Raw genomic sequence first — 18,538 nt, 5'->3', positions numbered from 1 at the left:
GTATTATTAATATTTGACATATAATGAGTAAAGCAAAAATCAAAAAGTAAGTGTCGTGGGGAACATAATAATAAGTATCACAAGAGAGAGAAAAATAAGCATGCCAACTTCCTCTTTCTTATTCTTCTAAACTTCCCCATTTGTATTTGTCACATTTTTCCTTGCTGGGTCCTAACTACCCCCAGAAAGATCAAACTAGCCTCTTCTTGCACTTCTTTTGGTTCTCTTTGTTGACCTCATTGCCCTAATATCTTTTGGAGTTGTATCTGTAGCTAGAAATCTAGTTCTTTAAGTCATAACAATAATTTTGCTTTCATGCTCAAGCTCTCCCTTTGCCACAAACATGTTGAGTCTGATCCTTGCAGTCAAAAGCACCCTTCTTTCAAAGACATCCCTACTCCTAGATGAATTGTTCTAAAACTTTACCGTTGTGAAATCTATAAATTATCCTTGCATAAGCTCCTAGTTGAAACATTTGTTAACCAAAATCAGGAAGCAAAATATGATGTCGTGGTAATCTTCAAACCTGAAATTCTTCTTACAATTATGAAGCTTATCCTACAAGTCCAACAAGTTCACCACATAATCATTAATCTTATTGAAATCAAGAGTGCGAGCATCATTTTCCTTCTATATCCTGCTACAAGTGCTGCATCTACCTTATTGTACTCCCCCTTTCCAGCTCGCATAAACCTAAGGTTGATTGAAAATTCAATGCAATTTTCCCACTTTCGTTGGTGGCCTATGAACTCAATGATTCAAGCATCCTTCAAAGAAAAATTTCTATTTTTTCTTGGTTTCTTCTCTCTTGGGATCAACCACATACTACAAATCTTTATAGTGAAGTAAACTCTCCACTTGAAAAGACAAGGTTTAATAGTTTTGCCCATTGAGATTTCCATAATAATTAAGAAGTTTGCAAATTTCTCTGCAAGTTTCTCACTAATTATTGATTGACAATCTCAATCTAGCTACATCATTGTGTAAGGCCCGAAACTTTCATGGGCAAGAAAAAGAGAGTTGCCCATGTTATCACAATCTTTTGACACCTTTTTGATCAAATTATTAAGAAGTTCAAAAATGTCCTATGATCATCAAAAGACAACAAATTTAAGATTGATGGCTAATGCCCTAGATTGACAAATCTAATAAAAATAGAAAATCACCCTAGATCTGTAGACAGTTTGAAAAAAGATGCTAAGGGCAATAGCAATTTAGAAAAGCGATGTTTTGCCAATAAACTCCAAGGAGCCTCCTACTTGCAAAGCAAAATATAAAATCACCCTAGATCTGTAGACAGTTTGAAAAGAGATGTTAAGGCCAATAGTTTGAAAAGAGATGTTAAGGCCAATAGTTTGAAAAAAAACCAGATATTTCACCAATAAGCTCTAAGGAGCCTCCTACTTGCAAAGCCAATTGACAAGATACAAAATCATTCCTAGCCCTAGCAAGGAACCCAAATCTTCTTGGATTGCTTGAAACCTTCACACAAGATCAAGCTAACAAGCTCACATGTGCCTAAGCTCAAAACCATAGGATCTGGTTTCCCCATTGGATATGCTCAAAGAGAGATGCAGAGTAAATATATTAGACTGCTACACAAACGAATGCAATTCCTTGAGTTCTTGTGAAATACCAATTGAGAGAGTTGCTTTTATGGGCAATAAAAATCAGGGCTGACCACAATAAATGAGTGAGAATTAATTAAAAAGAATAAAATAACCTGAAGGTCCAAATTCAAGCCAAAAATAGTTCCCTGAGGTTGGTTTACATCACTAACAATGGTGACCTTTGAGTTAGAGAGCAATTAGATGTTTTCTATTTATAGATGAGACATTCTTGATCCTTTGTCCTAATTGGATATTCTCAATGCAGAGAACGTAAGAAGGCATGAGAACTTTTTTCATAACTTCTAAGAAATGTTAGTAATTAGCCTTTTTCATCAACTGCTAACTTCTTTACATTGAAGCTAAAGCGCTCTCTTGAACATGGATAACTCTTCTTAATGGACCTTTGCAACTTAAAGGATCAATTTCCAAATCTTCAGTCACATATGCACCTTATTGATCTATCACTCAGTAAATAACTTCGATGACAGAAAACCAGGGTGACTACATGTAAATACTATCAAAAAACTGTTAACATGTATCTCAAAGATCCCAAAAGTGTTAATTAGGGGAAAGCAGAAGAAGAAACTTTAAATGTGAAACACATAATTATAATGATAAAATGTTTCAATTCATTAAATTTGAAAAGGAAAAAAAATCAAGAAATTTGGAAAAATCACCAAAATGCAACTATTTAAGAAAAAATAAAAATTGTGATTATTAACTAATAAGAAAATTTGCAATGCCAATAGTGGCATGTTGTGATGGTTAAGTTGTTGTGTTGTTATCCTTGCCATCAAGGTTCAAATCTCATGGGGATGAGGTCCCCCGTTTGTGACCTCACTGGTTCATAGCTCCAAATCAAAGCGTTTACCCCTCTTTTTTAAAAAAGAAAAAAAAAGAAAATTTGCAACTAAACAGTGACTTTCATTTAAAATTGGAATAACAAGTCAATTGAACTAAAATTTGCCATCACACATAGCTACTTTTCCAAGTTTAAATTTTTTTAACAATGTTAACACAAATGCAAAGGAATTAACTCACGATTGACTGCTTGGTGCTTCTCCAATGCAGACAGCTTGATCTGCCATTTTAACATGGAGTGCATCCCTATCGATGGTTGAATGCACTGCCACACAAGGGATGCCCATTTCATGGGCTGTGCGAATCACACGAACAGCAATCTCGCCTCTGTTTGCAACCAGGATCTTCTGTCCCTGGCATCTGCATACAAGTGCACCAGTGCGAGATTTCCCTTTTTTGGTGAAAGAGTAAGCATTTTGGGAGAAGGAATTGCTGCTATTGTATGAAAAGTTGAAACTTCCACTCCTCGATCCTTTGGTTGAACACCTCAATTCACTGCTCCATCCAGAAACTTGGCATGATTTTGGCTTAATGCATCTTGAAATGACCGCAGTACTTGGAACCTGACAATGGTTCAAAAGAAACTAATCAAATTCTAAACAGACAGTGTTTCCATACATGTATTATCTAAGTAGCACATTTGTTCACTTAAAATGGCATCCAGGATAAAAACTGACAGCTAATCGACTCTATGTGGATGGTATTTTCATATACTTTAGCAAGATCTAGGTAAAAAATATGCCAATGTGTCAAAGAAACATAATAAACTCATTCCTTGTATACAAAACACTAGCCAATTATTTATTGAGAATGAAACTCAAGCTAGGGCCACTGACAAAATTCAACAAATATTAATAAACTCATTGCAGGCAATGTTTCCTTGTACATTAAACTAACCAATTCCATGATAACACTGACATCAGAGCTAGGTTCCTCAGCATATTCTTTCAAAATTAACCAACTCTATGCAGACAGTTTTTCAATGCATATTATAGTACTCTACTGGAAGTGGGAAAAAATATTGAAGTGGTACTTGCTGAGTGTTTGCGGAAACCATGAATCGGACTTCCAAGTAAACCCAACTGTCAAATCTCCCAAAGGGTCGTCTAAACACAAGTACACTCAGCAAGACTAACTGAAACTCAGCTAGACTGGGGATCCAAAAAGCCCATGATAAACTTAAAGCGCAAGCTTATACCTCAATTTCCCAAAGGATTGGCTAAACTCGAGTAGACTTGGCGAGACTAAACTAAACTGAGCTAGCTAGGAGTTACAAAAGGCCTATTATAAACATAAGACACCAGTTTATAACTCGATCAAAATGCTTGTCTTTTTTTACTCAATTCAACTTGTCAAGTAAAGGTACTAACAGAACCATTTTAGCAGCAATAAATTGAAATTTTAGCATTATTTGAACTTTTAGGACGATTAGTTCATCTCAAGTTCAAATAAAGCACCTTTTTGCAAGGTTTCCTACAACGAATAGTTTTTTAATTCCAAAGTCTGATACAATTCAGGATTATTTAAATCACTCGTGTCTACACACAGATCTTAAAGACTCAATCTGGTCTGGATTCAGCCTAAAAGTAAAACACAAATTGACCAATTCCTTTATTAATGAAAACTGTTCTAATTTCAAAAATTACAACCAACAAAATTTCATACCGAAACTGAGCATATGGTATTGGATAAAATTGAAGCCTCCATTCTATGTCACAGATTGCAGGTTGCCCTATAGACCTGCATTTAATACACCTTGTCAGTGTCTATAGAAACAAATTTATGGAGCTAGCTATCATATTGCCAGACTTTCACTAACGAAAAAAATCAAATTTCTTAAACTGTTAGTAAAAGTTTAGGAATTAATTCACTGGGCATTAGGATATCCTAGCGTTAAAATTTCTGGATTTCAAAAAACAATTGTCAAAGCTTTTAGGTTTTCAAAAAAAATCTCCTGGGCTTGATATCAATCCAGAAAAAAAACGTTTAGCTTGATGTCAACCAATAAGAAATAAAACAATTGCTTGATAACAATCCCAAAAGAAACTATAGCCTAACATTAACAAAAAAAAGTTGCGCTTGATATTAGCTTTAGAAATTCTAGTTGCATAGCAAAAACAGAAAGCAAACAATGAATTTTGCTCAACAATTAACATACCCCGCTGCTAAAGCTCATATTGACCAAAAAAAAACCTTTTGAAAAACCAATATTGTTAACTTAAGCTTTACATAACTCACGTAACCACTGCAACCATTCTGTGAGATTTACTTGAAATGGATCATTTTTTCACATCAAAGGCACAAGAAAACAAAATAAGCCTTATGTTATATGCAGTATAAATGAACTCGTTTCTGAGATCTATATGACGGGGTACATCTTTTTTTATCATGAAAATTCCAGGAAAAGGTAAAATCGTGAAGCAAGACGATACCATATATCAGTTGAAGTAAAACTGTACTCATCTTTGCATATAGCGAAATGAGTTAAGTTTTCCAAATCGGAAGGTTCTCAGACCAACGCCAGAAGGACAAAAGTTGCGCCATTGCGATTGCAATGCACTCATTTTAAGATAGTTTTGCAACATCCATTCATTTTCACAGATTAGAAACTACTACACAGAGTAAAAGTGTGAGTAGAAAGAGGCTGTTTCCATGATTATAAGCACAGATACATTCATTTTCTGAAATTTATCTGACATAGGACATTATATCTTCATTTGAGAGCAAAATCGCGCTATTTCTGAATTTTTATTCCTGCACGGATCTTCTTTTCGAAACGTAGAATTGTCAAGCAGATCAAAAGCATAAGCGAAATTAATACCTTCAAATGGTTACCCTGCAGCCTGCAAGTTCCGGTACATCCAGAAGTGGAGGTAGCTTGGGTATATAGGAATATGAATATATTTAATGCTTATAATAAAACGTTGGCTGTACGAATGTAAAAGAAAAATGGGTCTTAACGAGGCCAAGAGTATCGAAGACTCCGCCCAGTTCACCCCGTTTGTATTTTCTTCGTGTTATTTACTGGAAAATAAGTACTAATATTTTATTAATTAAATGTCTTCAGCTTCGATGTGGCGTTAGACCTTACATCAGGGGTCCAGATTTGTTCCAAATATCTGGGAATGAATGTGACTCCGTTAATTGGATTATCAATTCAATTGATGCTGTTTAAGTTTTTATTATTTTTAGCAGGAAAGGTGACAAAAGTAGTTGAAATTTTGGACAACACATTTATTGGAGTTGGAGGGAGTTGGCCACCAAGTTCTTGCTACAGCTTTGAAAGCCTACATTTTCTTTGTTGGTGATGTTAATAGCACATATAAAGTTGTCAATATTGGATTTTCAGTCGGAAATGTTTAATATTGATTACACTTTTATGTTATGTTTTAAAAATATTTTATTTTAGTCGGAAATGTTTAATATTGATTATACTTTTTATGGTATGTTTTAAAAATATTTTTTTCTAAAGAGAGATTAGGGTCAATGAAATTGGATGGACACTTGTGTATTTGAATCTTATTCAGGCCCTAGGTCAAGGTCTGTCGAATATATGGGATGGGGAACCGAATATATGGGATGGGGCACCCCCGCCCCTATACCTTTATCTCTATCTTTATCTGGGCATGAGAATTATCACCCATCTATAGTGAAGTCAATGAAATTGGATGGACACTTTTGTCTTTGAATCTTACATAAGTATCAGAATTGATATGTTGCAAAAAATACTTTCTAATAATTAATTTTTAGATTATTTTAAAATGAAATATATTTAATATGTATCGTAGTGTTCTTTTATTTAATTTTTTTCATTATGATTTGTATTAATTCATTCTTACTATATGTCCATATTATAGCCTACCCACCTTATTGGACTTGTGTATTCCACCTATATGCATATTACATAGATATAGATAGATAACTCCTTATATGTGATTTCAAGAGGGAAACAATTCAACTCGTAATCTAAGATGATGTATAAAAAGGTATGTTTAGATCATTTCAATACACGAAGACATCTTTAATAATTAGAAGATTTCATAACATACTATGTCATTATAGAAACATGGCAGTAATGTCTAAAATGGTGTGGTTGGTAAATTGCATAGTCATTTTAATATATGTATCTTTTATGCAAGTTAGATTGGTACGCATATGTTTTGATTGAGAAGAAATTAAATATTGTTTAACATGGTCCTTAAGTTTGTTTAGCAACTTTACTAGTCTCTTTATCATGGATCCATTAATCTAGGTAGAGCTCTAATTTTTGGTATTGAAATCTAGAATTGGTCCTACCAATTTTGCAAACAAGGGTCAATTCTAGGAAATTAAAGAATTATTTATGATAATTTCAATCCAACTCAACTTTGTTAGGAAATAATGCTTTATATTAGTTAAAATTAGTCACTTTCTTACATAACCCATGAGAGACGAGCATGCATACAAGCTTACAAAATCGTTGTTGTACAAATATCAAATAGACAAGTCACAAGATAACACAAGATATACTCTAGAAAAAATCTTGTAAGGTAAATGCCTAGCCTCTGAAAGTATGCATTCTCCATCATATCATTCAACCATAAGGAAATAGAAATCACTTAAAGAGTTACAATTAATACTTCTGAAACATCAAGCCCTCTTATGCATTCTCCATGTGCGCAAGTGTGAACCTGTGCATCTCAAGTCATGCTTCCCATATGAACTTCTCCAAAAGACTAAATAATGATTGTTCACTCAACCAACCAATTAAAACCACTAACGTGTATTATCTATTGTAGAAATTGATCAGCACAAAATAAAACAATCAATATATAATTGACCCCTTGTTTAATATTGAATACTACTTATTCACTTTATTAAAATATTTTTTTTCAATATTAAATAAATATAATATTATATTCCAATATGACACTCACATGAAATATATTTCCCAATTTTATATAGAACGTGTGAAGTGGCCCCAAGAATGTCACAATCGATGATGCACGTCCATATAGGTTCCCTTAGGTGCACCACACACATAATAATAAAGTAATGCATTCTAAATATTATGTGTAGTGTACAATACCTTATCCTAGGATTTTTTCACTTGTTGTTTGCATTGTACGAGGGTTAATCAATAAAACAAATTGATGTAGCTATACATAACAATATGAATCTTCAACATGTTTTTGTGCTTTATCAAGATACCTACGATAAAACCAAGTGACCACCATCTTAGACAAGAACTCCTCACACCCTCCAACATGTCAACTATGGTAGAGAAGGAACAAGCCAAGCTGAACATGTGTCAATCCAAGAACCCAAGCACCAAATCTAATTTCGTAGAAAAGGCTCCAAATTATTGCCATAAAGCAAAAGCCCACATGTTTGGAAATGACATCCACAAAACATATCAATACATCCCACCATCCACACCTCCTAGTTATAATAAATACAAGTTTAAAACTCATGTCAACATCAAATTAAACTATAAATTGCAATAACTTTATCAAAACCTATCAATGAAGCAAATAGATATCAAGGAATTCCCACTAAATGAGTATTACTAATTCTAAAATGAAGCTCAGAATATCAAGTCTAGAAATGAATGCTCATATCAAGGCGTGATAATTAAATCATGACATGAAGTGCCAAGAACAATCACAACAATTCACACATGCAATCCAAATAGTTGCATTCTCTCCTACAATATATTGCCACCCTCCCAAAATATTTAACCATGAATCTCGTAGAAGAAATCAAAGAATAAAGAGAGAAAACTTATAATATATTACTTGTACTTCTACCAGCATGTCAAAGAAGAAATTATTTTATCAAGAATGATCTCCTCTGTAAAAATTGAAAAAAAAATACACAGCAACACCCAAACCTGTCCAATCTCGTAGACCAAACAAATAAATATCATGAACTACTAGCATGGATGTGCATCTCTCATAACCAAGAAGATCAAACTCATAATAATCATTCCCAACAAAGCAAACATTTCTAATAAATCATATCCTACTATATTCCTAGTGATATCACAATATCAAAAAATATGCATAATGGGACAATTAATACAAAACATCTCTCAAATTGATCCTCCAAACCAAAAAAACTTCATAGCTCAAGATCAACACCTAAAAAGAGCATATGGCAATACCTCTCAAGTAGTAAGCAACCGAGTGGACCAAGAGTGGGAATCAAAATGCTGAAATTAATATATCCAAGTCATGAATCACTATGATTATATTCTCCTCTCAAGTCTAATACCTAGTAAAAGATCATCGATCTTCCTACTGAAACTATTAATCATCTCAACATAACTGTTTAATTACAAGTGAACACCAGGTCCACCCATGTCTTCATGTATCCACGAGTACCTATAACCAAACAATGCACATGCATGTAACACCGTCATTAAGCACTAAAGTGAATTATCATGTGCTCAATACAAAGAGAACGAGCTAAGATAATTTCAAACCCCTAACCATGGAGTCAGAAACATAAATATGACTACATGGTCTAACCATCTCCTCCTAGAAGATAAGATAATCTACATGAACATATCAAGGAATTGTATCTTTCCAGAGTTTTAAATTGGTAATCAAGAGTAAATCGTGACATTATAACAACCGTTATGTCAAACAAGAATAACTTGTCAAACAAAATCATGCAAAAGACCTCAACCAAAGTCTCCATGAGTCCTTTATGGCTCAAAGATGTCAATATCTCCAAGAAGATAACCATCACTTGTGAGTAAACCTACAAATGTAAAGGACCCTTTTACGACAACAACATCAATGGATCATCCAACATGTGTAACATTAAAGAAGATTGTCCACCGTCATATGGAAAAACCACATAATTTCCAACAACTCCCACTTAACCATGATACCAAATAACATTGAGAATCAATAACCATCTCCTAAATAAAGATCATGTAGGTATATATACATACAATCAAAATGTAAGTAACATCAAGTGACACTAGGATCTCCAAGCCAAGAAAATATAACCCCCACCAAACCACCAATTAGGTTTTGATCCCATAACAACATTACATAACCATTAATAGATCCCACTAAAAATATATAACCATTAAAAGCAACCAATTTATCATGACATCATGATGAACAACATGCTAAAATTCTTAATCAACCAACTATGTAGATTTTATATAATCATCATTCACCCTCTCATATCAAAGAAAGAATACCACTATACTAAAGACCATAGAAAAATCCAACCAACAAAGTATGTGACCAACACTGAGTGAAACTTGGTGGATATAAATAGTTCACATGTCATCGTATTGCAATCAATTGTAGATTGCACATATCTACCAATCACTAAATTTAGAGATCCAAAAATTGGAACATGCAATCTCAAATCATCACATTAGTAAACTAAAAACTAATATATCAAAGAGAATAATTCAATATATACTAAATAACTCAAACACCAATTCAATAGCTGATATGATTTTCCAAGCATATTAGTTGCCAAGTACCACAATCGAGGAACTAGATAAGCATTAAGGAGATAATAAAAACCCTCCTAACATCAAAGCAAATCACCACAAACATTGTTTTATGTTTTGAATGCAAAACATGTATTTGTATACCCATGACACCATAATAAATATCAGCAGTGTATTTCATTCAATTATCACCCACACAAGACTCAAAGTCTCGTACCAAGTCCAAATATGTCCTCAAATTGATGACAACCTATGTACATATCACCATCAAATTATAGCTCCAAAAGATACTTACAATCCTCTATAAAGAAACATCAAATATGATAATCAATTCAAGTATTATAAATATATCATAAAAGATATGGTTTCTCAAGTTTTCTTTTTTCTTTTTTCTTTTTTTCTTTTTTTCTTTTTTTTTTTCCCGCTTAAATCGTCCCAATACTCACATAGTTATACCCTAAATCTTATGACTACAAGTACAAAACTCTATAAACACATCAATTTGATAAAATAATAGTACCATGTTATATTATGCTAAACATTCTCTCCCACCTATATTCAAAATCAAAAAATTGATTTCACATGTAAATGTTATGGACAAAATTATGGAAAGGAGAACATTTGACTTCTAGGCCCCTAAAAAATGCCAAAATAGAAAAATCAAGGAGCTAAACCTATATTGTGTGGTGCTGAAAACCAAATTTCCAATGATTGAGAATTTAAACAAGAGATGCAATGCGTCATAGTTCCTGCCTAACGCATAATGGTTGTAGAGGTGTAGACGAGTGAGAATAAGGTTAAATAGTTCTGAATTAACATTGTGAATGCATTAATTTTTGCCTAGAAATGCACTTGTCATCTGATAGGATGGCTCATATTTTGTTGTTAAATTCTTGTCCTCGAAATGCACTTGTGATCTGATAGGATGGCTCGTATTTTCTTGTTAAGTTCTTGTGTTATATTATTATATCTTTGGGCATTTAAGCCCAAGAATAAGAGGCCAAAGTCCCCAATATGGCACTAAGTACTTAATATCATACTACGATCAATATATATGCTTTAGAAAAATTTGCACCTTCTACATTGACAACTTAAAATATGTGCAATGAGGAAAGATATCCATACCAATGTTTGAATTATAGAACTTGAAGAGGTGATGAAACATTTGGAGTATCACATTATATGTTTAAGTATGTTATGCATACTACTAGAGAACCATAAGTAGTTGGAAAAACTCCCCCAACTATGTATTATTCTCATATTGATTATCAAATGGAAGTCACACTATTTTTAATCATTAGATAGAGATAAATAACAGTATAAAACAATAACAACATAAATATGTATGCAGAGGAAAAAAGGATAGATAATATAAAGGAGGAAAAGGAAGAGGAAGAGAGATAAAATAATAAGATAAAGTGATACCAACGTAAGTGGTGTGTGTGTGTGTGTGTGTGTGTGTGTGTGTGTGTGTGTGTGTGTGTGAGAGAGAGAGAGAGAGAGAGAATTAAATATAATTATTTTTCTTAATAAAATAAATAGTTAAAATAAAATCATGGTTATAATAAAAAATTAAAATATATTATATTTTAATTAATGAAACTAAAAATTTAATTTTTATATTAAAACTCACATTTGTATAAGAAAAAATGAAATGTATTGAAATATAAAAATATTTTACAAGTAAAACTAATTGTTTAATTTTAATACATAGTTTATAAAAACTTAATAATAATTTATATATCTTTTAGAATTGAATTATTTCTATTTTGTGGTTATTTCCTTTAGTATTTTTTTTGATGCAAAATATAATTATTAATTTAATATTAAAATATATATTTAAGTATTAAATATATTTAAACTGAATGATAAATTATTCAAATAAAAGATAATATTAATAAATGATATAATTTATAAATTGTAACACTTATCATTTATACATATTACAAACACTAAAAATATAATTAAAAAATAATATTGTTTAATTCATTTTTATAAAAAGTAAAATAATAGTAATAATTTAACTACTTTTATTAAAAAATCAAAGTTTTAAAAAAATTAGAAATTCAAATACAAGGATATAACATATTGAAATTATATTGCTATTGAGAATTAATATTGATTAGACATGTTATGTGAGGTGGAAGATAAAATGATTGAAAAATAAAAAATCTTATCAACTTGTCACAAATGTGAAAAAGATAAAGTTGTAATTAATGCATGATGAAGTTCTTGGGAAATATTTGTATTTTTGTTGAAGACAATTAATTTTATCCCCCACTAAAAATAGTATGGACCAATATAATGAATAAAAAATGTGATTTATAGAATAATGAAAAATTAGAAAAAGATATAAACATTTGAAATTTCATATGATCTTTTAAATTCTTTGATTTGACATGCATGCATAAATATTCCTGCCATGGTCAGGAACTAAAAATGGACTCTCAAGTAAAGTTATTCTATGTTGAAGAAAAACAACCAATGAGGTTGTAGCATAATAAATTGGTGGATTTAAAATTTGTTTTGATTTGATTGAATTCTTATTTCTAAATTGTAAAAAAGGGGGTCATGGGGAGGGGACACACGAGTGACCATACCTACCCTCGTTATCAAAACCATTTAATTATATTAATTTTCACATTTTATAATGTAATTTGGTGATCAATGGTAGACCGCCACTTCACAAATACATTGGAAGGGACCCTAGCATGTGACTCATTTGGGACTAAATCTAATTAACATAACCCAACTGTATAGAGGGGTGTATGCATGATCTAGCATAAAAGGGATTTTTATTTTAGGGTCCTTTTTTTAATTTAATGAATTAAAAAAATTAGATAAAAGGAAGTTTAATATACATGCAAGTAAAGAAAAGAAAACACCCATATAAGGATAGACAACATATTGTCATACTTAATCTACAAAGTAATTTCTATGAAAGGTCTTGAGGGTTATCAAAGCAAGCAAATTAGATATAAAGAAACCCTTTCAAACTTTACTAAAACTAGAAACAAACTGTGATTTGGAAAACTTAAAGCTGGAACCTTCTACTGTCAAAATTGGAATGTTGTATAGACAGGTTGAACCTAGTTCACCTTATACCAATATAAGGTGAATTTGGTTCAACCTATACCTGGTAGAGATAAATCTAAAGGTCCTAGAATTGTGATTGGTATATTGGTATTGGATTTCTAGGTCTACAAATTTAGATATGAAACTTTGTGAATCTACACATGCACACGAAAGAAAGGGAAATTATTGGGGGGATATGCTTTCCTTGGCCAAGCCCCTATTTAGGAATTAAATTTTAAACTGAGATAAAGTAAATTCTATCATGAAGTATATATTAAATAATAATTAAGTATAACATACCATGTAGATGCATTTGTGCTTAGTTTTTTATTAGAGAGGTTGATGCAATAGCTTTGACTAAACACAAAAACCAAAAGGGAATCATGTAAAACAAAACTTCATTTAGTAGATGATGTAAATATCCTTAATGTTTACTTGAAAATGAAGAAGATAAAAGCTTTAACGCGTGATTGTATATCCTCCTTTGATGGATAACTCATTTTCCACCTATGGAGAAATAAGCTAGATCTATGGAAGGAAATGCATAAATGTTTGATAAATGGTGGATGAATGCCTTCAATGAATACTTGCTTTCCTAAACTCCTTGAATGCACAATATATTTCTTCTAGATAGGGTTACTTGTGAGTGGATATATTTCAATTGATGCATTAAGAGCTTGTGTTAATAATGGATGTCAACATGAAGAGAGGAAGAATCCTTTCATAGTGATTTCAAGGTCCAAATTCTTGAAGTATGGCCTTACTGAGTGTGAAAATGAAAATAATTATCATCGGGCCCAAAACACATAAATTTTAAAGCCCCAAGATATAATTTGAAGGTGTTAAAAGCTATACTAATATACCTCAAGAATGGTTTGACCTATACCTAAGAGGGTTGATTTTGAGGTGAAATCGTTAGATTTGAGAAGTGCTAAACTTTTTAGGGAAAAACAAAAGGATAAGTAGGAAATCAAGCATGAACGCTAAAATGAGTCCCAAGTGGGAAATGAATGGGTGGATAAATGGGAAATTATGCATATAAAATAGAGAAAACTTAGAGTTTTGAGAAAGATTAAAGGAGAGGTAGGACCTTGATTTAAATTATGTATGCAATTAGGTGCAATGTAAGATCTTATCACAAGGTGGTTCTCACAAAGTGGGTGCTTACTTTTAAGACTCTACATTTATCCCCCACTTTAGCAAGAGTATGAGACAAGCTCATATTCATAGTAAAGGAAGAGAAAGAGAAATATAAAGAAAAAGATAATTGTGGAAAATTACAAAGAGATAAGACATCACTGAGTCTAAGGACACAATCCACCAAATTGCGTATCCTAACTCTACATCCATGCACAGGGGAATTAAAATAAAACAAAAATCAAAATAAAAGAAAGACAAAGGACAAAGATGCAAAAGGGGTTAGTATTAAAAATAGAACTCTAAAAATTCAACTAGTGAAAGAGATCTCCACTAGAAATGCATCACCCACTATTGTCATGTCTAGAAGTTATTACAAGAGCACAAGTAATCACATAAGAAGAACAAGAGCATCATCAATGATGATACCAACTTCATGATCTAACTTATTGGACTAACTATGATAGTAGAGAGAGAGTTGAATATCTTTCCTAATAATATTATATGTCTCACTTTGAACCACACAAAGGATAGAATTAAAAGTCCTAGTAGGTTGTATGCCATGATAGTCAATTCCATAAAAAATATCATGCCTACTAGTTACTCTAGCCATATACAATTCATGAATAGATATAGATCTCTCATATCATGGATATTTTTGTATATGTACACTTCATGGATGGATACAAATCACTTATACCAATGAATATTGTTTTGTATATGTGTTCCCCATGAATGGATCTAGATAACTTATATCACGATGATTGATTTGTATGTAAAAATGCATAAGCAAATGTGCAAGAGAATGTACAAGGAAGGTCATATATATACCCCCTCCTTATTATGGATACTTTATGTAGATTATAAGGAAGATAATCAAGGATACCTACTTCCAACAAAAGGGAGATACCCTAAAAATAATAATGTATGCCAAAAGATTAGCCAACATTGTCAACTCTTATAGACTAAGAAAATAGATTATAATTTTGAAAGGATATTTCTCTTATAAGAAGAGACTCTTGAAAGGAGATATCTTGTTGATAAGACATATACCTTCAAGAAGATTTCGCCAACAAAATAAAATATTCAAGACAATAGTGGGAGGAGAAAAAGAACAAGCCAATTTTGCCACCTATCGTTAGGTGAAATATAGATTATTTATGAAAAATGGAAATCTTTGAATAATATAGTAAGGAAAATCATTTACATTGAACATAGATTTGGAAATAAGGAAGAGGTGATGGTCAAGGATTCACACCTCTTCCCAATCAAAACAAAAACAAAAAAAATCTAGGAAAATCCATTGTACTAAGGAAAGTAGATCCTTAGAAAAAAGAGAAAAGAATGTACAAATAACCTTGTCCCAAAGTGTAAAGTCAATATATAATACACCTTTCATGATAGTTGGTCCATAATATATACACAATTCCAAAAATAATAAGTCATAACATAGAGAGAACTCATAATGTTACAAAGACATATTGTGCTAAAAAAATACACCATGTATATAGTGAGCAAGCCATAAAGGAAATTAAGAAAATAATGATACAAATTATTATTAGATAATATATGCATTTTGAGACATGAAAAGGATTATTAAATAGAGACACATTAAGATCTTGCATGAAACAAAGTATCTGATGCCAACAATAATGTGTCATAATGAAATAATAACAAAACCATAGAGAGATGAAAGGAAGAAGGAATCATGTCGTATTATATCTACTTAGTGGTCAACCCAATTATACAAGGGATACACTTTGAAGTTGTAATACCCAACTATAGCTTTCTTTTCTGTGTTGATCACCAAACTCTTTTAGGCCTATCTCATGTATTTGTTAGTTTTAGAGATATATGATTTACAATATATGATATTTCTTCATAACTTGGATTGCAAATATGTGATGGATTGCGTAGTTGATTATATTTCAATGTTATTTGATGATTATCATCACTTGCATATTTATGATGCTTTAATGATTACAAGTTAGTAAATGTGATTGCTCTCATGATGATGTCTTATGATTGGTCTTCAAATGATTATTATTTTATATTCATAGTAATGCAATGTTACATCTAAGCATTTGATGATTTGACTTGTGATTTATTATGGTACTTACCTCATACTTGCATGCGTATGGTGTGTATGTGTTTGTTTTACTTTTCTATTTGAAATATCTAATGTGGTTAAGGGAGGGATTTGTAGTCACTTGCTAGTCGGTATCTACACGATGTACCACTCCCTGCCATTGCCTGTTTAGTTTAGATATATATGCATATGTACATGCTTGTCTTTTATGCAGGATGCAGGTATTGAGCATTGACTTCCTTGAATTGCTAGGATGAGCATGCCTTATCACAATAACTCAATGGTAAGAATGAGAAGATAATGAGCAGGTCCAACCACAACCATATCCTAAATACTTGTCCTTCAAGGAGGACTCATAAATGACTGTATATCCTTCTTAAACCTGTGAGTCTTTTTGTGCGTATATGATTCGATTTTCACTTTGGTTGATTTACCTTATACATTTCATGTGGGTTGCTTGGTAGAATGCCTATTTATGATCTTTGGAATAGTCATTGATATTTGAATTTTAAATGTTATTTAATTAAAATTAAAAAATATATAAAAATAAGATGATATTTAATTCGTTGGAATTATTTGAATATATGGCTAATTTAAAATATTTAATTTAAATGTGCATGAAAAAATAATTAAATTAAATAATTATATTTTAGAGCTTTTATAGAACATAAGCCCTAAAGAGAAGTTAGGGTTCTATAGTAGAGGATTTCAGTTCATTATTTCACACAAGATTTTGGGGACCAAATTTTTGGAATTGAAACAAAGGATTATTGAAAAGATTTGAGGGTTCTAATTCGCAACGGTTTCACCAAATGCCCAAGTTATTAGCATCATATTAAGGTATGGTTTGAAACCCATAATAGTATATTTCATTTCAAAAGATCTGTATTCTTTGTGTCTTTTGGGTGTTTGGAAATTGATTGCCATTTTATTTAAGAAATTTGGATCTATGAAAATGAAATAATCTTTATTTTACTAGTTTGGATCTGTGCGTAAAAAATGAATTCTCCATATCTTGATTGAAGGAATTGAAAAACTATATGGATTTGATCCACCAGATTGATGGAAAAAAGAAGAATAATTGATATTTCTACATATATATTTAAAATAATGAAGTAAAAATTAGATTCATATATGTAAATATAATATACATATTACTAAAAGTCACACGCGCGCGCGCCCGCACGCACGTACACGCACACACACACGCACATGCGCACGCGCATGCACATGTACACATGCACACACACACACATGCGCGTGCACGCACACACACACACACACGTGCGCACGTGCACACACACACATGTATAGAAAACAACTTGGTAAAAAATCCATCAGAAAATTAAAGAAACAAATTATACGCGCGCGCGCGCGTGTGTGTGTGTGTGTGTGTGTGTGTGTGTGTGTGTGTGTGTGTGTGTGTGTGTGTGTGTGTGTGTGTATTAAAAATATTAAAAATTCAAAATAAATAAATATATAAAAATTTGGGAATTACAAACTCTTACTTGCGTACCTCATATGGTATGCATGTAAATTAAAGGAAGGTGGGTCACATTACTTTTTCATCTCCCCTCCAAACATTTAAAATGTGTTTTTTTGTATTTAGCTTAAAGCTTTCTTTTATATAGTTATTTGAGATAAGTAAAAGTTAGTCTATTCTATATTTATTTGCTTTATCTATGTTACTTTGATATCAATTTAGTTAAGAAGTAATTTAGAGAAGTTGTTCTTAGATCAAATAAAAATGTTCATCAATGTGTCTATTTTACATCACTAGTTCATATCCATCAAGAGGGGTTCAACATATCATATCTCACAATTTAATCATCATTTTCACGTGGCATACCACAAGTTAGAAACTCCTTACACTGTATCGATGGGGGCTACAATTCAAATCTATTTGAACTTTATGGATCACCTCGCTGCTATCTTCTTAAGGAGACTACTTGCTATAGACATTAATACTCTAGAAAAGTTTTTCGAAGAAGCAACCACCTTCACCAAACATGATAACCCTAATGGAGGAGGCATGATGATTAGGCTAATGTCAAGTCAATGGTACCACCATACCTTGCAGGAGCACAAGTGATGCCTAATAAATTCATTCCATTAAATATGACCTCAATACAATAGGCACATGCTACGTCAACTCCAACTATAGCCTACCTAGGGTATGAACCTCCAAAAGTTGTTTTCTTCAATAAAAAGGTTACACCATTCGTTGAGGTGGAGAGCAATGTTACAACCGAGCTTGACCAAATAAGAAAAACCATATATCATATAACCAATGAGATATCC

At 32.0% G+C, this 18,538-nt stretch overlaps 1 protein-coding gene across 2 annotated transcripts in view; it reads right to left on the bottom strand.

The window, feature by feature from the left end:
• Nucleotides 1–5,401, bottom strand: part of CAC2 (acetyl Co-enzyme a carboxylase biotin carboxylase subunit) — a 55,471-nt gene extending 50,070 nt beyond the window's left edge. The window contains exons 1-3 of one of the 2 annotated variants that reach the window (XM_089819646.1): nucleotides 4,904–5,401; nucleotides 4,137–4,211; nucleotides 2,652–3,034 (exon numbers count right to left, since the gene is read on the bottom strand). In XM_089819646.1, the coding sequence (XP_089675772.1) occupies nucleotides 2,652–3,034; nucleotides 4,137–4,178 (425 nt within the window). In that variant the 5' untranslated portion in view covers nucleotides 4,179–4,211; nucleotides 4,904–5,401. The remainder of the gene's footprint in view (nucleotides 1–2,651; nucleotides 3,035–4,136; nucleotides 4,212–4,903) is intronic. The other variant, XM_089819645.1, reaches the window with a different exon arrangement.
• Nucleotides 5,402–18,538: the final 13,137 nt, after the last annotated feature.

This window comes from Cupressus sempervirens, chromosome 3 (assembly GCF_028749045.1).
Source record: "Cupressus sempervirens isolate cs-2001-9-10 chromosome 3, ASM2874904v1, whole genome shotgun sequence".
NCBI lineage: Eukaryota > Viridiplantae > Streptophyta > Pinopsida > Cupressales > Cupressaceae > Cupressus > Cupressus sempervirens.
This window is presented reverse-complemented; position numbering and strand designations above follow the sequence as displayed.